This window comes from Xenopus laevis, chromosome 9_10L (genome assembly GCF_017654675.1).
Source record: "Xenopus laevis strain J_2021 chromosome 9_10L, Xenopus_laevis_v10.1, whole genome shotgun sequence".
Classification (NCBI taxonomy): domain Eukaryota; kingdom Metazoa; phylum Chordata; class Amphibia; order Anura; family Pipidae; genus Xenopus; species Xenopus laevis.
Window position 1 is genome coordinate 11,560,724 of NC_054387.1, and position 27,164 is coordinate 11,587,887.

General features: G+C 40.7%; 1 protein-coding gene across 1 annotated transcript in view; it reads right to left on the bottom strand.

Moving 5' to 3' along the window:
• Window positions 1-27,164, bottom strand: part of LOC108700899 (probable phospholipid-transporting ATPase IIA) — a 52,398-nt gene that overhangs the window by 19,096 nt on the left and 6,138 nt on the right. The window contains exons 2-15 of the mRNA XM_018234937.2: window positions 23,374-23,518; window positions 22,325-22,438; window positions 20,510-20,618; window positions 19,051-19,109; window positions 18,603-18,654; window positions 17,870-17,964; window positions 16,664-16,744; window positions 15,860-15,935; window positions 15,122-15,198; window positions 14,648-14,808; window positions 14,211-14,353; window positions 13,863-13,975; window positions 7,812-8,018; window positions 3,298-3,459 (exon numbers count right to left, since the gene is read on the bottom strand). Coding sequence (XP_018090426.1) covers window positions 3,298-3,459; window positions 7,812-8,018; window positions 13,863-13,975; window positions 14,211-14,353; window positions 14,648-14,808; window positions 15,122-15,198; window positions 15,860-15,935; window positions 16,664-16,744; window positions 17,870-17,964; window positions 18,603-18,654; window positions 19,051-19,109; window positions 20,510-20,618; window positions 22,325-22,438; window positions 23,374-23,518 — 1,594 coding nt within the window. The remainder of the gene's footprint in view (window positions 1-3,297; window positions 3,460-7,811; window positions 8,019-13,862; window positions 13,976-14,210; window positions 14,354-14,647; window positions 14,809-15,121; window positions 15,199-15,859; window positions 15,936-16,663; window positions 16,745-17,869; window positions 17,965-18,602; window positions 18,655-19,050; window positions 19,110-20,509; window positions 20,619-22,324; window positions 22,439-23,373; window positions 23,519-27,164) is intronic.

Consider the following 27,164-nt stretch of genomic DNA (forward strand, 5'->3'; position numbering starts at 1 on the left):
AGCTTTTAAATGGGATTCACTGATCCCATCTAACAAGCAAATGCTTTGTAAGGCTACAAGATTATGGTTAATGCAATTTTTTGTTTATATCTTATTCAAGTCAGTGCATAGTTGCTAGGGTAATTTGGACCCTAGCAACCAGATCACTGAATTTGCAAACTGAAGAGCTGCCAAATAAAAAACTAAATAAATAAAAACCCGCAAATAATAAAAAATGATAACCAATTGTAAATTGTCTCAGAATATCAGTCTCTACGTCATACTAAAAGTTAATTTAAAGGAGAACTAAACCCTAAAAATGAATAGGGCTCAAAATGCCATGTTTTATATAGTGAACTTATTGCACCAGCCTAAAGTTTCAGCATCTCAATAGCAGCAATGATCCAGGACTTGTCACAGGGGGTCACCATCTTGGAAAGTGTCTGTGACACTCACATGCTCGGTGGGCTTTGAGCAGCTGTTGAGACGCTAAGCTTAGGGGTCGTCGCAAATTATCCAGCAGAAAATGAGCTTCCCCTGTAATATAAGCTGATGCTACAGGTTTTCTGATTATTAAATTCTGATGCTAATTGCACTGGTTTCTGTGCTGCCATGTAGTAATTATCTGTATTAATTACTAATCAGCCTTATATTGTGACATTTCTATTCTATGTGTACTGTATATTGTGAGTGGGTCCCTAAGCTCAGTAAGTGACAGCAGCACAGAGCATGTGCAGTGAATCAGCAGAAAAGAAGATGGGGAGCTACTGGGGCATCTTTGAAGACACAGAAAGGGCTGTGGTTGCCTGGGGCTGGTACAGAAGCACAAAAATTAATGTACAATATTTCTAGCTACTTCTTTAGTTTAACATTCCTTGTCCTTTAAAGGTGAACAACCCCTTAAATCTAATCACTGGTTGGATGATCAGTTACATAACACCCATCTACAGCCCCTTTCACCCTTGGAAATCAAGTAGATCAGAGACCACAGTTCTGTGATACTTTGCTGATATCCATGGTCCACAAAAGGTTAAAAATAGCAGCCGTACAAAGGTGGGGCTATTCTGCCCTTTAATTAACGAATTGATTCAGTGCAATCAACCGAATCATTTGTTGTTAATATAAAAGGTGTTGGAAAGGCCCCAGCGCAGGAAACAGTGAGCAATTTCAGCTTCCCGTGTTATAATGTTAGCCTTGGCAACCGCACGCTCCCGCGTCCAACATAAATACTTCTATCAACTGTCTCTTTGCCTGACTCACTTCCTCCCCGCGGGTTCAGGGCGAGGTTAGAACTTTCTCATGTTCTGTTGCAGATGGTCCTGCTGCACACAAGCGCCCTGAAGATGGTTAACCACAAGTGTGCAGATAAGTGCAATACAGGGACCCAGGAAATGTGTTTAAAGGGGAAGTACACCCAGTTAATGAAAGAGAATGTCACTCCAACTATCTGGGACGGTTTGCAATGGAAAGTAGCATCTGCTTATAGTCTCTGCGCTGCTGGTTCTGACTCCTGACACAATGTGGCAGAAGCCAGCTTATTAAAAAATACCTGGAGCTGAACTACAACGTCTGAATCAACTATTTTGGATTCGGCCGAACCCCCGAATCCTTCGCGAATGATTCGTCTGAATACAAAACCAAATCCGAATCCTAATTTGCATATGCAAATTAGGGGTGGGAATGGGAAAACATTTTTTATTTCTTTATTTTGTGACAAAAAAATCAAGCAATTTTCCTCCCGCTATTAATTTGCATATGCAAAGTAGGATTCGGATTCGGTTCGACCAGGCAGAAGGAATCTGCTGAATCAGAATCCTGGCCAAATCCTGGATTCGGTGCATCCCTAGTTTCAAGAATCAGAATTAAAGAACAGAAAAGTGAAACAGACCCATAACTTTAAAACCATGGAAACGTGTAATTTGTTCACATAGCAAAGCTATTTGGGTAGCGCTCTCCACCAATTTTAGCTAATCTTACTATACATACTGTCCCACCCCTGACACCATCTTGCCTTAAAAGAACAATAATACCAAAAAGTGTATTAAAGGGATACTATCATGGAAAAACATGTTTTTTTGCAAAACGCATCAGTTAATAGTGCTGCTCCAGCAGAATTCTGCAATGAAATCCATTTCTCAAAAGAGCAAACAGATTTTTTAATATTCAATTTTGAAATCTGACATGGGGCTAGACATTTTGTCAGTTTCCCAGCTTCCCCAGTCATGTGACTTATGCCTGCACTTTAGGATGGAACTACTTTCTGGCAGGCTGATATTTCTCCTACTTAATGTAACTGAATCAGTCTCAGTGGGACTTGGCTTTTACTATTAAGCACTGTTCTTAGATCTTCCAGAGAGCTGCTTTCTTGTGTTAGGGAGTGGTTATTCCATTACCTTCCCTTTGTTCTGTTGTTAGGCTGCTGGGGGGGGGGAAGTAGGGGGGGAGTGTGGTATCACTCCAACTTGCAGTACAGCAGTAAAGAGTGATTGAAGTTTATCAGAGCACAAGTCACATGACTGGGGGCAGCTGGGAAATTGAAAATATGTCTAGCCCCATGTCAGATTTCAAAATTGAATATAACAAAATCTGTTTGCTCTTTTGAAAAATGGATTTCAGTGCAGAATTCTGCTGGAGCAGCACTATTAACTGATGCATTCTGAAAAAAACATGTTTTCCCATGACAGTATCCCTTTAAAGTAATAAAAATATAAAGTACTGATTGCTCTGCACTCGCACAACTGGTGTGTTTGTGGCAGAAACTCTACAATAGTTTATATAAACAAACTGTTGTGCAGCCATTCAAAGCTGAAAAGGGAGAAAAGGCACAGGATACTCAATAGACAACAGATAAGCCTTGAAGTATACAATTGGATTCTTCAGAACTTATCTGTGATCCATTGTGTATCCTGTGTTTGAATGGCTGCTGCCGTGGCTACACAGCAGCTTGTTTATATGAACTATAATAGGTTTTCTGAAGCAAACACACCAGTTTTACCATTGCAGGGCAACAATACATTATACTGTCATTCTTTTAAAACACTTTCATTTAATAACATTACTGTTCCTTTAATATACACATTATCCAACCATTAAAGCCTTGGCATTGCACTAGCTTGCCTTCCTATACATGGAATTACTTCCCATAATATTATCCTGCCTTACAGTTAGAGGCTTTCCCTGACACAGGTCTGCCTTAATACACAGTATTTTACAGTTAACGCTCCTTGCCCTTTACTTGAGACTTGTGAACACAGAATCTATTTACAAGTAGTGTCACCGTCAGTCACATGTATTAAATAAAGGGTCAGAAAGACTTACCCTCACAATAATGCCCATGCGTTTGCTTTCATAAGTAAATGGAAAGATCTGCAGGATCGTGAAATTCAGTATTTGCCCACTGGGTGTCCTCAGCTGCATAGAGGATTGATCTCGACCAACCAATGACAGTCCCACACTTTCAGTCCACTGTACCAGGGACACCTACCATGTAGAAGGGGGGGGAGGTCATATCAGCAGTTTCCAAGGTCAAGATAAGGAATAAATAAGTTGTATGTTAACTAAACAAATAGCATTTGTTGCATCTTTCATTATGAATTATTTGACTCTGCAGGTTAGATGTACAACCTCTGGAACAGGTCTATGGAGTAAATAACAGGGTAATACCTATGCTGCCATAGATTTGTGGTATCTCTCTATACAGACTATGAGTTAACTTAGGGGGCTGTTCCTGCTGAATTGTGCTTAGTACAGGAGAATACCTACACTGCCATAGTTTTATGGTATCTCTCTGTACAGACTATAAGCAAACTTAGGGGGCCGTTCCTGTTGAATTGTGCTTAGTACAGGGGAATACCTATGCTTCCATAGTTTTATGGGATCTCTCTGTACAAACTATGAGCCAACTTAGAGGCTGTTCCTGCTGAATTGTGCATAGGACAGGGAAATACCTTTTGCTGGTATTGTTTTATGACATTTCTCTGTACATACTTTGACCAAACTTAGGGGACTGTTCCTGCTGAATTCTGCTTAGTACAGGGGAATACCTATGCTGCCATAATTTTATGGGATCTCTCTGTACAGGCTATGAGCAAACTTAGGGGACTGTTCCTGCTGAATTCTGCTTAGTACAGGGGAATACCTATGCTGCCATAGTTTTATGGGATCTCTCTGTACAGGCTATGAGCAAACTTAGGGGACTGTTCCTGTGCTTAGTACAGGGGAATACCTATGTACAGACTTTGAGCAAACTTCACCAAAAGAAGAACGAACAACTAAGCATTTTACTAAATTTAATCCCTATTCTAATTTCCTCCCTAATGTATGGTTTCTAAGCATGAATTGGCCAAATGAATGCCACATGGCTTTAGCCAATACATAAAAATGCAGGAAACATTTCCAAAAGCCTCAATAAATGTCTCACCTAATTTTTAATACACTCCTCTTGTACATAGCCTATTGGAGGAGAATTCCCATTAAAGCATTTGCCTTTCTTTGAATTGAAGCTAATTAAAAACACATTTTTTTTTGGAAATCCGCGGTGTGCCCCATTTCCCAAAGATCTATTTTTTTCATTAAAGTAATAATGAGAATTAAAGTTAATGATTCCTGACTTTTGACCTTTCTGAAGAATAGAGCGTTATACCATTAGGCATGTATCGGAAAACACAAAGGCCACTAGAGGGCATTGTTACTAAACACGGTTACATTTGCAAAATGTTATCTTTTATAACTGACATTGCTCCAGTACCATAAGAAAATAATTTCCCCCTACTATATATATATATATATATATATATATATATATATATATATATATATATATATATATATATATATATATATATATATATATATATATATATATATATATATATATATATATATATATATATATATATATATATATATATATATACATACACATATACAAACTCCAACGGTTTAAGCACTCCCACGCAGTAGTATCTATCAACCCAGGTCCTAGTCCTTGCCGTTAGTATACAAGTCCTCACAAGTAGGAATGCACATTGGGATTTTAGTAAAATCTTCACTTTTTATTAAGTCATATATTAAAAGAAAACAGGTCAACGTTTCAGTCCCCTGCTTGGACGTCTTGATAAAGGTCCAAGCAGGGGACCGAAACGTTGACCTGTTTCTTTAAATATATGACTTAATAAAAAGTGAAGATTTTACTAAAATCCCAGTGTGCATTCCTACTTGTGAGGCATTATATATATATATATATATATATATATATATATATATATATATATATATATATATATATATATATATATATATATATCCTTATGAGGTGCACACAGAGTCTTGGACATACAAAGGAATTAGCACATAATACATTGGGATAATAGTCTCTGAGAAGGGAGTGTGACTGTGGGATAGCAGGTATAGTAGGGGATGGTGCCTATAGTAACAGTGGGATAATAGTTTCTGGGAAGGGAGTGTGTCTGTGGGATAGCAGGTATAGTAGGGAGAGATGGTGCCTATAGTAACAGTGGATAATAGTCTCTGGGAAGGGAGTGTGACTGTGAGATAGCAGGTATAGTAGGGAGAGATGGTGCCTATAGTAACAGTGGGATAATAGTCTCTGGGAAGGGAGTGTGACTGTGGGATAGCAGGTATAGTAGGGGATAGTGCCTATAGTAACAGTGGGATAATAGTTTCTGGGAAGGGAGTGTGACTGTGGGATAGCAGGTATAGTAGGGAGAGATGGTGCCTATAGTAACAGTGGGATAATAGTCTCTGGGAAGGGAGTGTGACTGTGGGATAGCAGGTATAGTAGGGGATGGTGCCTATAGTAACAGTGGGATAATAGTTTCTGGGAAGGGAGTTTGACTGTGGGATAGCAGGTATAGTAGGGAGAGATGGTGCCTATAGTAACAGTGGATAATATTCTCTGGGAAGGGAGTGTGACTGTGGGATAGCAGGTATAGTAGGGGATGGTGCCTATAGTAACAGTGGGATAATAGTTTCTGGGAAGGGAGTGTGACTGAGGGATAGCAGGTATTGTAGGGAGAGATGGTGCCTATAGTAACAGTGGATAATAGTCTCTGGGAAGGGAGTGTGACTGTGGGATAGCAGGTATAGTAGGGAGAGATGGTGCCTATAGTAACAGTGGGATAATAGTCTCTGGGAAGGGAGTGTGACTGTGGGATAGCAGGTATAGTAGGGGATGGTGCCTATAGTAACAGTGGGATAATAGTTTCTGGGAAGGGAATTTGACTGTGGGATAGCAGGTATAGTAGGGAGAGATGGTGCCTATAGTAACAGTGGATAATATTCTCTGGGAAGGGAGTGTGACTGTGGGATAGCAGGTATAGTAGGGGATGGTGCCTATAGTAACAGTGGGATAATAGTTTCTGGGAAGGGAGTGTGACTGAGGGATAGCAGGTATAGTAGGGAGAGATGGTGCCTATAGTAGCAGTGGAATAATTGTCTCTGGGAAGGGAGTGTGACTGTGGGATAGCAGGTATAGTAGGAGAGATGGTGTCTATAGTAACAGTGGGATAATAGTCTCTGGGAAGGGAGTGTGACTGTGGGATAACAGGTATAGTAGGGAGAGATGGTGCCTATAGTAACAGTGGGATAATAGTCTCTGGGAAGGGAGTGTGACTGTGGGATAGCAGGTATAGTAGGGAGAGATGGTGCCTATAGTAACAGTGGATAATAGTCTCTGGGAAGGGAGAGTGACTGTGGGATAGCAGGTATAGTAGGGAGAGATGGTGGCTATAGTGATAGTGGTATAATAGTTTCTGGGAAGGGACTATGGCTGTGGGACAGTAGGGAGAAGTAGTGCCTTTACTAATAGTAGCAGTAGTAGTTGCGATATGGGAAAAGACTGTGGCATAGGAAAATGCTGGCTGCAAATACAGTTATATTTAATAGATACTGAAGTTTATCTCCAATCTTGCTGTATCCATTTAATCCACCACCCCCTGCTATTTACTGTAGGGCCGGACAGCTTTGGCTTGGGGCTGTAACTGATATCTCAATAAGAAGGCTTCTGAGACGGGACAAAGTATTCACAGGAAACAAGTTTAGGAAATCCTGCTTTTTGGATTCAGGAAACAAATATTGCACTAACCAGTCAAAATTTGAAAGTAAGAAGAGACAAAATAAATAAAATGTCCCACTTAATTTGTAGACTTGCCTTCCGGGTTATGGTAATACAGCATTTCTGAAGCCCTTTATCTCTATTTACATCTTCAAGTACCATTGAATAAACCTATGTAATTACCTTATTAAGGGAAAAAAGATGTTTTTGGAGATTTTTTTCAAATTCAAGTCTGGTTTTAGTATTCTGTACAAACAAACTGAATTTCTGGATCGGGCATAGATTTGTGATGGTCGTTTTCAGTGTAAAGGTCTATAACATGTTGGGTTAAATGTGTTCAAGAAGTTCCTTAATTACTCTCACATTGCCTGAAAATGCATTTGCTTGGGTTTTTGGATACCATGGATTTGCATTATGGCTACCAATAAATTTTTGGTCTACTTCTTTCAAGCCAGCCATTATACTCAGGGAATGCCCTTAGTGATTCAAAATGTGCAACTAAAGCAATACTAGGTCCATGCATAGGTGTAGTAATGCTGATATTTCAGTTGGATACCCATGTGACTAAAACCATTAACATCTCTGTTCTCCTTGAGGGCTACAAGGGGGTATGGCAGATAACCCCAAGCAGCCAGTGGTTCTTCAAGAAGACAAAGAACCTAGCTACTGTGGCAGCAGTTGACCCTGGACCCACTGATTTACCCCTGCTTGGTCTACCCTAAAGCCTTCCCTGTTTATCTGGATCATACCATATTACCTCATCAGGGCTGGAGGCCTGATACACCCTACATGAATCTTCAAATTGCCTTTCTGCCTCAGCTTGGTCAGTCACTCCGTTGGACTCGTAAGAGGGTGTCACGTTATGACAAAGAGCGATGGCTTTCACTGCCTCGTACACACGACTGCTCATGGTTTTCCGTACTTTGGTGGACATGCCTTTTTGGGAAGGAGGGTCCTGTGCCGGCTGGAAGATTACAAACAAATATTTTCATCCACAAAAATACTTTTCCTCCATGAAAATAATCATATATAGTTAATATTTACTACAGTGTCATGCTTTGTCAACAGCATATAGCCCAATAATTTGGACACAATGCCCATTGAACGTGTGATAGAAAGAAAACAAAGCAATGCAAGAACATGCTAGAATTTTAGACATGAGTAAGAAAGACCAGGACGGACTGTTAATAAATTATGACACATAAACCATTAAGCACAAGCAGTGTTCAACTGTTCGCTAAGGAGCCAGCAGAGAACCTTATACCCCAGGACCACCCTTGCAGCAATTAAATATAGACAGAGTCAAATGGTATAGGTTTTATATCAGCTTATGTTAGAAATAAGGATGGGTTTATGGGAATAGTCCTAGGCTGGGGCCTACGAGGAGATCTTCTGATACTCTGCTAGGACAGTCCGACCTTCAGAATGAGAGCAAAAAAGCATAAGTGTTCAAGGAAGCCAAAGAACAAAATGGCGCCATGAAGAAAATGACCCACCAAAGAAGGAAAGAGGCTAAAGGTGGCCATAGACGTAGAGATCTGCTCGTTTTGCGATGTTGCCTAACGAGTACATCTCTCCCCCATATGCCCACATTGAGGAGGGTGATATCGGGCAGATCCAATCGTGGGCCCTAGGATCCAACGATCGGATCATAATGCATCCGGTACGAGTAGTCGGATTGCAGGACCGCATACACACAGATGCGGCCGTGATCCAACAGGATTTTTTTACCTGCCCAATCGAGATCTGGGCAACTTTTGGCCAGATATTGATCGGGGAAGCCCGTCGGATGGCCCCACACATGGACCAATTAGCTGCCGACTCGGCCTGTCGGCAGCTTTTATCGGCCTGTATATGGGGGCCTTAAGAGGGTGCAAGACTACAGTTAGGAATCATGAAATATAAGACCATGGGACAAAAGTACACAAAATACACAAACACGTGGGCAGAGCACTAAACAAATAGTGAAAACAACGTGAAAGCAAAACAGTGGCAGAAAGAGTGCATGGGTATAAGAGAAGTCATGAATCCATAATCAAGATAAAAACAGATGAGAGAGAGAAAGGAACAGCAAGAGAATACAAGCTTCCAAAAGAACAAGGGTGCTTATTAGCAAGAAAATATAACATAACAAGTCTGAAAGGCCTGTGGGTCAATTGGTTGCATACTGTACTGAGTTGGCCAGTGTATGGCCACATCAAGAAAGCCGAGAGCAATAGGGATGTCGCGGACTGTTCGCCCGCGAACTAATTCGTGCGAACATCGACTGTTCGCGTCCGCCGAATGTTCGCGAACGTCGCGCGACGTTCGCCAATTTGGGTTCGCCTTAGCTGGCGCTTATTTTTGACCTCTCACCCCAGACCAGCAGATACATGGCAGCCAATCAGGAAGCTCTCCCTCCTGGACCACCCCCACACCCCCTGGACCACTCTCCTTCCATATATAAACTGAAGCCCTGCAGCGTTTTTTCATTCTGCCTGTGTGTGCTTGGAAGAGCTAGTGTAGGGAGAGAGCTGTTGAGTGATTCGAGGGACAGTTGATAGTAACTTTGCTGGCTAGTAATCTACTTGATACTGCTCTGTATTGTAGGGACAGAACTCTGCAGGGATTTGAGGGACATTTTAGGTTAGGTAGCTTTGCTGGCTAGTAATCTACCTTCTACTACAGTGCTCTGTATGTAGCTGCTGTGGGCAGCTGTCCTGCTGCTGATCTCTCATCTGCTGACTGCTGCCTGTAACCCAATAGTCCTTGTAAGGACTGCTTTTATTTTCTTTTTTGTTTTTTTACTTTGCTACTATAAGAGCCCAGTGCTATTAGTCTAGCTGTGTTGGGGAGTGGGACTGGTGTGCTGCTCCTAGTAGTTCAGCACCAACCAGAGTAATTTTTTTTTTTAATATACATATATATTATTTTATTTTACTTATCTTACTGTTCTTTAACGTGTCCAGTGCTGTTTGCTGTTCTTCATAGTAGTGCACCAATAGTAGTGCACTTGCAGGCATTGTTTGCCCAGTGTGTTCTTCAAACAACTGCCACCTAGCTGTGTGAGCTTGTTCACATTCTGTCTAAATATCAATAATAATACCGTCTCCAGAAACACCACCTGAGTGACGTTTTCCAAGCAGCAATAATATATTCCGTATCCACTGCTGTAGTGTATACGTTGACCTTGCAGACATTGTTTGCCCAGTGTGTTCTTCAAACAACTGCCGCCTAGCTGTGTGAGATTTTTCACATTCTGTCTAAATATCAATAATAATACCGTCTCCAGAAACACCACCTGAGTGACGTTTTTCAAGCAGCAATAATATATTCCGTATCCACTGCTGTAGTGTATATGTTGACCTTGCAGACATTGTTTGCCCAGTGTGTTCTTCAAACAACTGCCGCCTAGCTGTGTGAGCTTGTTCACATTCTGTCTAAATATCAATAATAATACCGTCTTCAGAAACACCACCTGAGTGACGTTTTCCAAGCAGCAATAATATATTCCGTATCCACTACTGTATACGTTGACCTTGCAGGCATTGTTTGCCCAGTCTTTAACCAAGTGCCACCTAGCTGTGTGAGCTTTTTCACATTCTGTCTCCAGAAACATCACCTGAGTGACGTAGTGTGATTTCTGCCCTTTACAGCACAAAACGCAGCGCTGTGTCAACAATGTATTTTTCAGATACATTTTTGCCCTTGATCCCCCTCTGGCATGCCACTGTCCAGGTCGTTGCACCCTTTAAACAACTTTAAAATCATTTTTCTGGCCAGAAATGTCTTTTCTAGCTTTTAAAATTCGCTTTCCCATTGAAGTTTATGGGGTTCGCGACGTTCGCGAACCGTTCGCATTTTTGACGCAAGTTTGCGAATATGTTCGAACATTTTTTCCGCCGTTCGCTACATCCCTAGAGAGCAATAGTATGCACATCATGAGAAGGAGACAGAGCAATAGAACATTCAATATAACTAGTACCTCCAAGGGCTACAGAAAAAGCAGTTAAGTTCAGGCCCCACACATGGACCAATTAGCTGCCGACTCGGCCTGTCGGCAGCTTTTATCGGCCTGTATATGGGGGCCTTAAGAGGGTGCAAGACTACAGTTAGGAATCATGAAATATAAGACCATGGGACAAAAGTACACAAAATACACAAACACGTGGGCAGAGCACTAAACAAATAGTGAAAACAACGTGAAAGCAAAACAGTGGCAGAAAGAGTGCATGGGTATAAGAGAAGTCATGAATCCATAATCAAGATAAAAACAGATGAGAGAGAGAAAGGAACAGCAAGAGAATACAAGCTTCCAAAAGAACAAGGGTGCTTATTAGCAAGAAAATATAACATAACAAGTCTGAAAGGCCTGTGGGTCAATTGGTTGCATACTGTACTGAGTTGGCCAGTGTATGGCCACATCAAGAAAGCCGAGAGCAATAGGGATGTCGCGGACTGTTCGCCCGCGAACTAATTCGTGCGAACATCGACTGTTCGCGTCCGCCGAATGTTCGCGAACGTCGCGCGACGTTCGCCAATTTGGGTTCGCCTTAGCTGGCGCTTATTTTTGACCTCTCACCCCAGACCAGCAGATACATGGCAGCCAATCAGGAAGCTCTCCCTCCTGGACCACAACCCACACCCCCTGGACCACTCTCCTTCCATATATAAACTGAAGCCCTGCAGCGTTTTTTCATTCTGCCTGTGTGTGCTTGGAAGAGCTAGTGTAGGGAGAGAGCTGTTGAGTGATTCGAGGGACAGTTGATAGTAACTTTGCTGGCTAGTAATCTACTTGATACTGCTCTGTATTGTAGGGACAGAACTCTGCAGGGATTTGAGGGACATTTTAGGTTAGGTAGCTTTGCTGGCTAGTAATCTACCTTCTACTACAGTGCTCTGTATGTAGCTGCTGTGGGCAGCTGTCCTGCTGCTGATCTCTCATCTGCTGACTGCTGCCTGTAACCCAATAGTCCTTGTAAGGACTGCTTTTATTTTCTTTTTGTTTTTTTACTTTGCTACTATAAGAGCCCAGTGCTATTAGTCTAGCTGTGTTGGGGAGTGGGACTGGTGTGCTGCTCCTAGTAGTTCAGCACCAACCAGAGTAATTTTTTTTTTTTAATATACATATATATTATTTTATTTTACTTATCTTACTGTTCTTTAACGTGTCCAGTGCTGTTTGCTGTTCTTCATAGTAGTGCACCAATAGTAGTGCACTTGCAGGCATTGTTTGCCCAGTGTGTTCTTCAAACAACTGCCACCTAGCTGTGTGAGCTTGTTCACATTCTGTCTAAATATCAATAATAATACCGTCTCCAGAAACACCACCTGAGTGACGTTTTCCAAGCAGCAATAATATATTCCGTATCCACTGCTGTAGTGTATACGTTGACCTTGCAGACATTGTTTGCCCAGTGTGTTCTTCAAACAACTGCCGCCTAGCTGTGTGAGATTTTTCACATTCTGTCTAAATATCAATAATAATACCGTCTCCAGAAACACCACCTGAGTGACGTTTTTCAAGCAGCAATAATATATTCCGTATCCACTGCTGTAGTGTATATGTTGACCTTGCAGACATTGTTTGCCCAGTGTGTTCTTCAAACAACTGCCGCCTAGCTGTGTGAGCTTGTTCACATTCTGTCTAAATATCAATAATAATACCGTCTTCAGAAACACCACCTGAGTGACGTTTTCCAAGCAGCAATAATATATTCCGTATCCACTACTGTATACGTTGACCTTGCAGGCATTGTTTGCCCAGTCTTTAACCAAGTGCCACCTAGCTGTGTGAGCTTTTTCACATTCTGTCTCCAGAAACATCACCTGAGTGACGTAGTGTGATTTCTGCCCTTTACAGCACAAAACGCAGCGCTGTGTCAACAATGTATTTTTCAGATACATTTTTGCCCTTGATCCCCCTCTGGCATGCCACTGTCCAGGTCGTTGCACCCTTTAAACAACTTTAAAATCATTTTTCTGGCCAGAAATGTCTTTTCTAGCTTTTAAAATTCGCTTTCCCATTGAAGTTTATGGGGTTCGCGACGTTCGCGAACCGTTCGCATTTTTGACGCAAGTTTGCGAATATGTTCGAACATTTTTTCCGCCGTTCGCTACATCCCTAGAGAGCAATAGTATGCACATCATGAGAAGGAGACAGAGCAATAGAACATTCAATATAACTAGTACCTCCAAGGGCTACAGAAAAAGCAGTTAAGTTCAGGAGCACAAATACACAACAGCAAGCAAGAGAGCAGAACAAAGGGAGAGCAAGGGGAGACAGTAGAGAGTGTAGGGATGAGAGAGACATTTTACTTTGCAGTCAGTAACAGAAGTTAAGTTCCATATTAAAAAAAAAAAGAAAATACGCCAGGTTATTGGTTCCACTAAAAACACATTTGGCTGAACAAAGGTCCAGCACCCTTCTACTTGGGAATGACTTGACCTTTATGGATATGATTAATGGAAACTCAAAACAGATGCCATTTGGGAAAATACACTACAGCTCCCCATGAAATATGATGGGACTATTTTTGGGACCGGCTTCCAACCCCCTGCGGCGTAATAAGACAATTAGTTAATAAGGCTGGTCACGCAGCGGACACAGGAGTTGTGCTTCCTGCACCGTTAACCTCTGGTGTCAGGGAGAGAAAACCTTTCACTTACAGGTCAGAAGGGCTCAGAATGGAAATAATAACTGGAGCAATGAATCAGAACTACAGTTGCACAGAGGGTCACAAATGCTTCTCATTATACAATAAACAAATAAAGGTCTTAATAGAATTGTCGTCATGCAGGTTGTTGTAGAGGGAGGAACACATTTTACCTGTGTGTATACGCTGAAAATGTGACTCTGCACTTCATCCATAGAGTCTGTGCCATAAGCAACTGTGCCCAGGTGAAGACGCTTGAACACCATCTCATTCTGAGTAAGGGTTCCTTGAAGGACAAAGCAAAATTATTGAAATACTATTTTTTTAATCTTGTTATCTTTTACAGTGGAGACCCAAAAACATCCTCAATTTCCAGTACAAGAACTGTGCATTTGCAGTTCCAAGGATAAGGCTGACCAAGACATATGAAGCCAAAGACAACATCTGCAAGGCCCTCACCTACTATGTTCCTAGACATGTTGGCACCGAGTTCTAATGTATTTAAAAAACCCAAAGCCTACCAGTTTTATCCGTAAGTAAGTAGGAGATGCGCCCCAGCTGCTCCGGAATGGTGCTGGCTCTGACCACAGTGCCCGGAATCTTGGAATCTCTACGGATCAACCAGCTGTAAACGATCTTCCCCATGTCCAGATTTACTCTTAAACTGTAAGGCATCAATATAAATCAGTGGAAACCAAGAGAGCTGAAAAGCAGTAAGTAGTGTTCTGGCTATTATGTTAGACATTCAGTCACTCCAGCTTTCATACTTCACATTTTTGCCTAACTAATTATATTGACAACATTTTTATTTTGCACAGCCTATTTACCTGTTTTTTTTTTACCCTGAACAATTCCTTTAAAGGGGCTATATACCCCCTAGTTACCCTGAACATAGCAAAAACAACATCTATGACTTGACGTCGGTTTGACTTTCCATGAGTTTGGGGCAGCCTCTTACCTGATAGGAATAATACTTGAAAAAAGCAGGAGGAACCGAATGACCTGCAGGTACCAGCGGCCAGCAAAATGCTGGAGAGCCACCATAACAAGCGATACCACAATCAGAGCGCTGAACAGAATTTTGGTGAGACAATTCAACTCCAAATCAAATAGCCCAATCTAAAAGCAGAAAGAAAAAATGCATGGTCCTGGTATAAGTCAAGTACTGTTGCAGTCCTCCCCAGGCCTAGGTAAATTAAAATATTGACTTGGGATGGTTTCCACAGTGATCATGTTAAAGCATAAGGAAAGAACTGTGGAATGATGAATAATATCTAATTACAGCATATACCATGTAAATAGAATTAGAAATTAAAGGGGAAGTAAAGCGCATAAATACAATTTAGCATAGTGAAAGAAACATGTCAGTCTTCATGGACAGTGTTCTTATGTAGGTGGCATCCCAACTGAACTTGAGCGCTTGGGTCCATACCTTGCTCCTTGGGTTTGAGGTATTCATGACACTGCGTTGCTCACGGCCGGTATAAAGAACCACGCCTACGACTGTGCCTGCAATGTAATCAACCATGTAAGATTAAATATATTGTAATTAGTTCATTACATTTGGTGGTGATCCAATACTCTGCTTTCCATGCTTGATAAAGGGGTTTACCCCGAAACGTTGCACTTTCGCAAAATAAACTCAGCAAGGGCTTGTACCTGCTTGAATGAACCTTCGAGTGCCAGTGAAATTCTTCTTTGTTGCTTCTTTCCAGAAGGTCACACAACAGAGATTACAATCTAAATTGTATTCAAATATACAGACTAGGGAGGTCCAGTGCACAGGGCTGTATTAACTATATAGGCAGTTGAGGACACGTAATGCGTACAGACTATATTATGCCTTTAATCAATACATTTTTAATATGCATAATGCCAGCACTCAGATGCAACATGATCTTTTGTATTTTCTGTGATGAGGGAGAAAGGGAATTAATGAATAACAGGGGACGCCCCGCAGTCATGTTGTTTTCTCATTGTGTATAAATGCCTTATGAGCTGACCGAGTGTCAGATCTGCTCCCTCGCCTTGTGTCAGCACAATTTGAAAAATGTAAATTTGTTGCTAATTTTCTCAATGACAGACTCAATTGCTTTCAATTACTGATAAACGAAGGATCAAATTGTTAACATACACTTATAAATGAAGAGGGAAAAAAGTTTGCGGTTACCTGAAGCAATGACAGTGCTCGCCCATAATGTGTTTTCAATACTTAAACTTTCATTTGCTGGGGGGTCACTGTCCTCCTGGAGGAAGAGAAAGAAAGGGAATTCTAGAAGAAATTTGTCCCAAAGTGGTTGGTTCTCTAAGGGCCTCTATGCTTTCAATTTCTTAAAATATTCTTTGTATTTGTTTTGAGTTTGTTAATAACCCAAGTTTCTGTTTCATTCTTGTCTAAACCTCCATTATCTTCTACTGGCTGACCAAAGCCTTAGTTATCTCATTCCAAAGTCCCTTTTAAGGTATAAATCCCTTACAGAGGTCCAGACTTTGAACATTATCTAGTGGTCTGGCATTAGCAGTCAGGAGGAATGGACAATCAGTCAAAATAAAAAATGGAATGCTCCAGGCATAGCTATAGGTTCGTGAGCTGGACAATCCTAACCAATTTTATTTACAAAGGAAATTAGTTAATTGGGCAGGTGATGCAAAATTGTAAACGATGCATGGGCATCAGCAGATAAGGACATGTTTGGGTTGTCGGGCCAAATGACCATAAAGATAAAAATGTGACCAATCCGTAAATGTCCCCTCGTATGGTATCAATCTGTTCAGCCAGTGGGCTGGGTTGGGTCAAGTAGCAGGTTTGAGTGGGTACAAAATGCAGGTTGTGTACAAATTAGAGACACACAGGTCTCTATTGTCTGTGGGGGTGTTAAAAATGTTTAGTAACAATTAGAATTTAATTCTACTAAGCCATCATCCTGTGGGTCAGTTCCCTACAATTGGAGTAAAGTTAATAAAAAGTACTCACTCGTGTGAAAGTTCCAGCAAAATTATGAATGTCAATATTTGGTTCTTCTGCATAAACATAAGACCGGATTTGTAAAAGGTCCTGCAAAATAATAAAATTGTCATTGTAATTTAAATATGATTATCATATTTATTAATCCAATGGAATATTTAAATAAGTGTGGGGGTCACTTTTGTAACGCATTTAATGTATTAAACTTTGACCACATGGAGCATTCAGCAGAAGAAAGGACAAAATATCAATATTATGGCAAGATGGATATGGGTAACAGTAGGGCAACATGAATACATCAGGACTAGATGGGACAATATAGCCACATTATGGCAAGATGGATACATCAAGACTAAATAGGACAAGATAGCAATAGTGGTGCAAGGTGGATATATAGGATAGTATAGCTACAGTAGGTCAACATGGAGATAGTATGGCAAGTTGGCCAGGTCAGGACTAAACTGGACAAGATAGCGACAGTAGAGCAGGATGGATATCATGGGACTAAATAGGACATGATAGCAACAGTAGGGCAAGATGGAGACATCAGGGCTAGATAGGATAAGATAGTGACAGTAAGGCAAAATGGAGACAGTAGGACAAAATAGATACATCATGACTTAATAGAACTGAATCGCTAAGTGGAGCAAGATGGAAACATCAGAACTAGATAGAACAAAATAGCAACAGTAGGTTAAGATGGCAATAGTAGTGCAAGATGGCAACAGTAGCACTTTATATCAACCTACTACCCTTCAGCTGTTGTTTAAGTACAAACCCTAGCACCCATTTTGTCCTTAGCTTGGATACTCCTACTTTTTTAAATAATGGTGGCCCAGTTTAAATTAATAGACTCTTTAGTGAACAGTGACAGGGTCAGAGAGAGCTGGAAGAGGGTTTCTGAGAACATGAGCAATCTGAAGGGCCCACAGTGATGAGATGATTGCTGACAGATGAGGTTATGTTGACAAGTGATTCAGACAACACTCATTGGCAAACTTGACACTGAATTAATGGATTAGTACTTAAGAAAACAAATGAAGGAACTCTGAATGATGTACAGCGAATGGCAGCTTTTTTTCATGAATATATTAGAATGTATATACAATTTATAGTCACTTTTATATTATGCTATAACATGTGCTGGATGATGTCAAAAGAAAACTTTTCTCCATTGACAGATGGAGACTTAGGGAAATCTCAAGGTGAACTTACAGCAGCTGTGGGCAACCTCTGTGTACAGGTTACAGGTAAACGCAACTTCCAGTCCGTCTCTCCGTCCAACTGGTCCGTGCGAAGAAAGCAGGACCCTGGAAAGCATCACATTGCATCATTATCAATGTTAGTAGTGTGACTCTTTTATGTTTCAAGCTTTTGTGGGAATATGTCACTATCATGTCAAACACCCTCCTAACTTCCCTAACCCGAGTACCCTAATCCAAATAAAATCGGTAAGAAAAAAAGTTAAAACAGTTTTTGACATGGGATGTTGGAAGAACAATTAGAAATATTTTGGAGGATTCCGAGCCTCTTGCTCCAGTCTAAGGGTGTAACTATAGAGGAAGCAGACCCTGAGGCTGCAGGGGGGACCAGGAGGTATAGGGGCCCCATGATGCCCTACAGTTCCAATAAATATTGGTAAAACAAGTCAACCTCTAAAAACTTTGGGAGACTGAAAAATAATTTGCTGTAGGGCCCAGTAATATCTAGTTACGCCACTGCTCCAGTCAATAAATTTACTTTAAAGATCCTCGCCGCATTTTGCATCATATCCTCAGGGTTCTTCCTATCTATTTTACAGCCTTTTATTAATATGGCATTGTGCAAATTCTCAGCAATGTATCTTGAGTTATGTAAAATTTGCCTGAAGACTGTACAGACAACTTAATCCTGTAATAATCCTCCCCCTCCAAAACAATTGCTAGGAGCAATTGGAAACAGATTTTACCATTCTTTTCTGAAGTCCTCAGGAAGATCATGTCAGCAGGAATTCTCTGATTCTGGATGATAAAGAGATCATTATTAGATACATGCCCTCCAGTCAGACCTACCTACATCAAACTCATTCACATCTGGTCTGCATGGATTAGCTGCTCATTTTTAAAAACAAAAACAAAAAAAAAAAACAACCTTTTTCAATAATTAATCAAGTAAATAAATTTTTGTATTTCCTCCTTAAAGATAATCACAAACTCATATTGCAATGTGATTGAGTTGATTTGATTGAGTTGACAGTAAATATTAGAAATATTTTATAGCCCACAAATACATAAATCCATTCAAACAGAAAATGGCAAAATAAAATCAGCTTGACACAAAAGATATGCAGAGAAAATGTAAAATTATATAAAAATGTCCGGAATGATTATATTCCCTACATTAATGATAAAACAAACCTTTTCAACAATAATGAGATCTCCAACTTGAATATTCGAACTTCTGACTTTTACCGTACCTAAAACGTATAAAAATTTATATATATTATATATTTATTTGATAATTTACAAACGTATGCAGTTGTTTTTTGTTCATGATTTATCAATTTCATCAAAATTAAAAAGGAAAATATAAAAAAATTAAAGACTGAAAAGTGTCATCCCAACTGAAAAAAAACAATATACACTGTTTACAATAACATCTGTGTTAGAATCGTATTGCTTTCACACAACCTCTGCAATTTATTAAAATTAATTTAAAAAGACAGGAACTGCTCTCTACTAGAGACATCCCAAAGCCACCCCCAATTTTTCCATCATGTGAATCACTATGCTATTTGCATTGCAGATTTAATGTGGAGGACTGAAATTAAATACATTGTGAGGGAAATGGCTTCAACAAATTGCACAGCCCTCATGGAAGAACCATTTAAAAAAAAGTATATTAAAGGGGACCCGTCACCCAAAAAAATTATTCAAAATCCTATTTTATCACATTAGTCAAGCAAAATGAACTTTAATTACAATGTATAAATTATTTGAATATTGTTTCCTTCAGTCTGGGAATTCAAAATGATTGAAAGCAGGCAGCAGCCATTTTGTGGACACTGTTGTTAACGAAAGCCTTGTATCATCTCAGAATCTTGTTTGTGCACCAGAATGATGTCCATTCCCATGCCCTGGCTACACAATTAAATGGTAAAGAGAACAGGGGAATGTAGGGAGAGCTGTGACATCTAGGAAGTGCTGAATGGAAAGTGAAAGTAATTGTCTGCCCCTCCTCTATGCCCATGGCATAGAGGAGGGGCAGACAATATTTGATTGGCAGCTGAGATTTTTAAAAGAGTTTACAACAGCTATGAATGCTTTAATAAAAAATAGAAATTGGATTTCATGTTTAATTTGAAATGGACTTTTATTATACAGATTTTTGAGTCTGGGTGACAGGTCCACTTTAAAGAAAAGAAATAAGATTGAATTGAAATTGAAAAGTTTGAAATGATTAATGATCATTATGGAGGCTATGTAGAGCAGGAGGCTCATCTTGCCTAAGGCCATAATTATAACAATAATAATAAACAACAACCAAGCTGGTATGGTCTTAAGACCGCTAGGTGTTAACAATTAGATTGCCCTTTTTTCTGGTGACAAATCAATTAACATAATTTCTAGTAATACTATCTGTGTAACATCGGTGGTGACCAGATGTATCTCTACAATTGTTTAACCGTGTTAAGGACAAGATCCCTAATTAGTCCACCTGTTTCAACCACCAAAAAAAAAAGTCTGCTTCCTTTTCTACTCTTTTCAGCGCTGTTGGCAAGACGAGGGTGATCCAAGCCCCCACCAAAACAACAGTCTATATAGGGAAGCTAACAAGCCTGTTCTTAAAATATATATAAAGGGAAAATAGCCTGACCTCTGTTTGTGAGCTTGCTGTAGATCTGCGAGTTTACTTCCTTGTCACGTACAAAACATCGGATCTCCTCCACCGCTTCCCGAATGATGGTGACAAACAAGACAAATCCCTGGAGACGACATGAGAATGAATTGAGACTAGAACCATAAAGACCAGTCACCCTGATTCGAAATTCTGATGCAACCAAGACCCACCTTCCCTTAGTTATGTGTAAGAAGATTCTATTTATTAACGTATATAAAAAGAGGGTGCCCAGAAAAATTTAATAAGGTCTGGGATCTCTGGACAGATGATGATCCCGAGGTAGGGACACCTTGAACAGGATACACTTGGTACTTTTGCAGGTTACTCTGAGTATAAACCGCTTAATATGTGTTGGTTTCCTCTCTCTTTATCTGGCACTGGTTCCCCTACTCAGGACCTGGGGGGAAAATGTGGGAAAGAATGACACCATGCTTTTTGTTATAATTTATGTTATTTTATTATGTATAGTTTATTATGTTTGAATTAAATAACTACAGAACATGTATAAGCAATCTTTGGCATAATGTACAACTGTTCCGACAATGTATGTATAACAATGCTTTCGTTTGCTAAATAAAAGAATTGTTAAAAAAATAAAATAAAAAAAGATTCTATTTATTGATGTTTTCAAGACGCTATTTTGCTAGAACTAGCTGAACAATTTTCATTCATACAGTGGGTGGGTCCCTTAACGCTTAAGGTGGCCATGTACTGACAGATCTGCTTGTATGATGAGGTTGCCAAACAAGCAGATTTAGCCAAAATTAGCTGATTCACATGCACGTGTGTGTAACTACAGAGGAAGCAGGCCCGGGAGGTATAGGGGCCCCATGACGCCCCAATTCATATACAACTTCAATAAATATTGGTAAAACGGGTCATCCTCTAGACATTTTGGGGGCCTGAAAAATAATTTGCTGTGGGGCCCAGGCAGGGTCGGACTGGCCCGGAGGGACACCGGGAAAAAACCCGGTGGGCCACGACCCTCATGGGCTCCCACCGGCCAGACCCCCTCTCCCCATATTTAGGCAACTGCGCATGCACAGCAAGTGACACTGTTTGCGCACGGCGATGTTTGCACATGTGCTCCCAGTGGTTCCTTCGTGCGTCACAGTAGGGGAGTGGTGGGGTAGCAGAGGGGGGCCCTGGACAGCAGTCCCGCCCCCAAAGTCCGACCCTGGGCCCAAGCATGTTTCCAGCTGTAATGCCGCCTGAGGCAGCGTTCGCAATTCCGACCCCCGCCCAGTGCACTTACCGTACGATCACCGATGCAGGTCTACCCATGGTAACTTCTGGGGAGCTGCTGCCTGAGGCAAGGCACTCACCTTGCCTTATGGCAGAAACACCCCTGGTGGGGCCATGTAATATCTAGTTACCCCACTGATCAACACACTGGTGAGACAAATGAGGAGCACCCAACATATCCCATTTTAGTGCCACGAATGGTAATCACTGCAGGTAAAATGCTTTAATTGCTTCATTGTGCAAAAATACCTTCTTATCAAAGTGTTTCCTATTTGTGTCTAGGAAATACAGTAGAACCCCCATTTTACATTTTTAAGGGGACCAGAAAAAAATGGTGTAAAATCCAGGAAAATGTAAAATCAGCGAAGATATATTATGCATAATATTTACAGTAGGTGGGACCACAACACAACAATGTAATCAGGGGATGTAAAATTGAGGTTCAACTGTAATATTATCTGGGTTTGTTGCTGCTCATGGGTTATTTTCCTTGAAAACAAAAAATAAGATAATAAACCTACATAAAATAATATTCTTTTTCCTTACCAGGGGGACCCAAAAAGTATAAAGAGGGCCGAGGCGCATTTCTGGTACAAACTGGGTACAGGCCAGAACGAGGAAATAGAGGTTGAAAAAGTATTTGAACTGGTTGTAAAGGATCTGAAAAAGAAAAGAAATGTATTAAACTGAGACATAAGAAGTGTATTCCCCCGGATGTGTATCAACTATTAAATGCAATATGGGTCATTTTGGTGCTATATGAATAAAGCATAATAATACCCTGCTGCCAATATATGTACAATTCTCTTGTGCCCAGGGAATTCTCTCCATGTTCATAATTCCACTTACAGTGCACGGCTCAAATACAAATCCCAGTATTAGCGAAAACCGAGATACAACGTGATTCTGTTCTAAATGAAAATACTTTGTCTGGTTATTAAAAAAGATCAATATGTAAACTAAGGTTTTTTTTTTTTTTTGAAAATACAAAGACATTAAAGGGTAAATTTAAATTTATGGCCAATAGTTGTGGCTCTTTGGCACACTTCATGCCCCAGGCACAAAGGATTGGCCTGACATATTGTATACACAACAAATCTATATGGCCAAATTGCATGTAACAGCTGTGTAAATCTTCCTAAAGGAATACCCAGCATGTAACCACAGATGGCTATTTAGCTGCAGGGGAATTCATTATTTGACATCAGGAACTTGCTGTGGGGTCAGAGGCAACAGGATAACAGGGGGATAAAGAGTGACCTCCTGTTGTACCGGGTATTTATAGTTACATTTAGGGATTATTACCACAAAAGTCAGTGTCAACCCCACAAAAACAGGTAACTGGGTGGGTATAAGAGCAGATAGCTTCTATGTATGACATTTAATGTGGGATATTATTTATATATTTCAGTGGGAACTGCCATTTGTTCCCTGTATACAGTAGAAGCTAAAGTAACGTGTTCTAAACAGTTGTGGTGCCGGCTTCCTTACAGGAACAGGAAATGACATCACATGACAGTGCTTCCAGTGACACACACATTGGCAGCCTCCAAACTGAAGCAGCCATTGAGCAAATTGTGATGAATGCCCCTTACCCCTGGCAGGAATGTGAAAAAGTTGTATTTTTGATTGTTGATGACGTTTTTGGGGTATCTCTGTTCCCTTTTCTCTGGGTGCCCGAGCCAGACGGTCCTTGGCTTCAGCTCCCGACGACCGCAGCATCCCACACAAGGGCAACATCTGTGGAGAGTAGCCATAAAGGGTATACATGAGTTTCTTCTTTTATTATTTGTTTGAACTAAAGGGCTCCTAAACCTGACAGGAACAGGCTAGCAATGATTTAATGCGCATATCTGTCAAGCCCTCATGTAATAAAAGGTGCTAAGTTTGCCTTGTGTAGGGAACCTGTCTAGTGCAATCCTTCTTTCTGTAATGGAAATGAGAGCAGAACAGACAGTAACCCTTCCAACACTTTCCTCTTGTCTCTGTCCTTATATATTAGGCACCTATCTAGTGCTACCAATCCCTATTTCTGTAGGGAAATGAGAGCAGAGCAGACAGTAACCCTTCCAACACTTTCCCCTTGTCTCTATCCTTATATATTAGGCACCTATCTAGTGCTACCAATCCCTATTTCTGTAGGGAAATGAGAGCAGAGCAGACAGTAACACTTCCAACACTTTCCTCTTGTCTCTGTCCTTATATATTAGGTACCTATCTAGTGCTACCAATCCCTATTTCTGTAGGGAAATGAGAGCAGAGCAGACAGTAACCCTTCCAACACTTTCCTCTTGTCTCTGTCCTTATATATTAGGCACCTATCTAGTGCTACCAATCCCTATTTCTGTGGAGAAAATAAAAGTAGAGCAGGCAGTAACCCTTCCAACACTTTCCCCTTACATATTAGGCACCTGTCTATTGCTAACAATTCCTATTTCTGTAGGGGAAGTGAGAGCAGAGCAGACAGTAACCCTTCCAACACTTTCCTCTTGTATCTCCTTATATATTAGGCACCTATCTAGTGTTACCAATCCCTATTTCTGTTGGGGAAATGAGAGCAGAGCAGACAGTAACCCTTCCAACACTTTCCTCTTGTCTCTCTCCTTATATATTAGGTACCTATCTAGTGCTACCAATCCCTATTTCTGTAGGGAAATGAGAGAGAGCAGATAGTAACCCTTCCAACACTTTCCTCTTGTCTCTGTCCTTATATATTAGGCACCTGTCTAGCGCTAACAATTCCTATTTCTGTAGGGAAATGAGAGCAGAGCAGGCAGTGTCCCTTCCAACACTTTCCTCTTGTCTTTGACTAGTGCTACCAATCCCCATTTCTGGAGGGAAAATAAGAGCAGGCAGTAACCATCCCAACACATTCACCTTGTCTTTTGTCAAATCAGGCACCCCAAGTGGCATAGCTCATCATGCCCCCATCCCCTGCTGCTTCCTCTTCCTGTGCGTATGCACATCGTGACGCGTCGGGTCCAGAGTACTGGGACCGGAGATTAGCGTGCGGGAGAGCTAGCAAATCTCCCAAAGTCACCAGTGCTGGTAACTAATTACAATGTGTATGCCACCCCATAAATTCTGCCGCCCTAGGCCTTTTGCCACAAATCCGGGCCTGGTCTCGGTGTCTCTCTCTCTCTCTCTCTCTCTCTCTCTCTCTCTCTCTCTCTCTCTCTCTCTCTCTCTCTCTCTCTCTCTATATATATAATGTAGTACTATATAAATTATATTATATATATATATATATATATATATATATATATAAATAATTTATATAGTACTACATTATTTCTATAGGGGAAATGAAAGCATAGTAGACTGTCTTTTCAATAGGTTAGGGACTGCAGTCGCCCACAAAGGTTGCGGCACACTTGCGTTAATATTTCGGTCATGTAACTCCAGCCGTGAGCATTTGGAACATAATGGGTTGGGCTGCACAGAATCTTCTTCTTCCGTGGCCTTGATTATTTACATTGTGAGTTGGCAGACGACGCGTCCGAACACTAAAATCAACAATGTGTCAGTCCCCAAGTCTTTTCATTTGAAAAGCTTTTTATTTTGAGTGTTCAGAAAGCATAACTTCAGGATAAGTAAGCAAACGACATCCTTGTTCTTATAGGGTTTCCTGACAGGAATTTAGTGAATTCAAAAATCCATATGATGTACATTTAGTCTGGGAATATGAGGGGTAGTTGCTATATTGTTTCCCTTAGATAGTACAGTATGAGGGTATAGCTTATTGTGTGCCCAGAACATTCCTTCTCTGTATATTTGTATTTATACATATGGGAAGGAGGTGCCATATTGTTTCCCTTAGATAGTACAGTATGAGGGTATAGCTTATTGTGTGCCCAGAACATTCCTTCTCTGTATATTTGTATTTATACATATGGGAAGGAGGTGCCATATTGTTTCCCTTAAGACAGTACAATATGAGGGTATAGCTTATTGTGTGCCCAGAACATTCCTTCTCTGTATATTTGTATTTATACATATGGGAAGGAGGTGCCATATTGTTTCCCTTAGACAGTACAGTATGAGGGTATAGCTTATTGTGTGCCCAGAGCATTCCTTCTCTGACACTATCTATAGTGGGGTATGGCTCAAAAGGTCAGTGTCCTATATCAGCTCCCACCTGTGTTCATAGTTTAACAAATATGAAATGTAATAACCTGAGTATGAAACCAGTAACGTGGTGGTTGTCAGGCCTTCCAGAACCAGTATGAGTGTTACTGCACAAATTGCTACCTAAAGGCACAGAGGGAAGCAAGAAAATATAGTGTGAGAGTGAGAGGGAAACAAATTCTATATTTCTGTTTTACAATGGGAACACCATTCAGACAGGGAAATCCATGTCCCTGCATAAGTGCACTCCATACAGGTGGCAGTTTTTTAGGGATGCACAGAATCCAGGATTCGGTTTGTGATTCGGCCTTTTTCAGCAGAATCCTTTTGCCCGGCCGAACCAAATCCGAATCCTAATTTGCATAGGCAAATTAGGGGCGGGGAGGGAAATCGCATGACTTTTTGTCACAAAATAAGGAAGTAAAAAATGTTTTCCCCTTCCCACCCCTAATTTGCCTATGCAAATTAGGATTCGGTTCGGTATTCGGCCGAATCTTTCACGAAGGATTCAGGGGTTCGGCATCAGTGCATCCCTAGTTATTTTATACCCTAGTTATTTCTAATAAAAGCAGCTATCCACCTCTAGGAAATCAGCAAGTTTATTATTTGCAAACTCAATATTTCCGTGCCTGCATCAACCTTCAGGAAAATGGTAAGATAAGGAGTGAGCAGCAGTGAAGTGATTCAGCAGTGAGTGCATCTCTGTAGAGTTCAGCACCGAGGTTCTATGGGAACGCTCTAATGTGGGGTAGTTTAATCCTATCGTAGGGCAAACAAGTATTCAGGGATGTAAATACATCCAGAGGGATGATAAAGCTTCAGCTAAGCGCTTGATATTTAAACTTGTTCTGATTACCTTACTTGTGCTAATTAACTTAACTGCTCTACTCCCTGGGCCTAGGACAGAATATCTTCTATGGACTCGTATTCAATCCTCATGGCAGCTCAACAGATGTTATTAAACTGCAACTTCCAGCATTCCCCAATGGCCTGCCATTTTTAGTTATTGCCAGAGTGCTATACTCCTTACTATCTCATAAATACAGTTAATCTAAATAACTCTGCAGTTGGTCCACATATTTAATTTTAAGGTTTTGGAACTATTTGAATTTCTCTTCCCAGCCAAGAATATTCAATATAGTTACCAGGGATCTGCCTTTTCTTCATTCAAAGTTAGTTCCACTACACCCTAGTGATGTACAGACAGTTCTAAACTCCATGAGACCCAAAGGTTTACCTGTAGGTCAGATGGATTGGC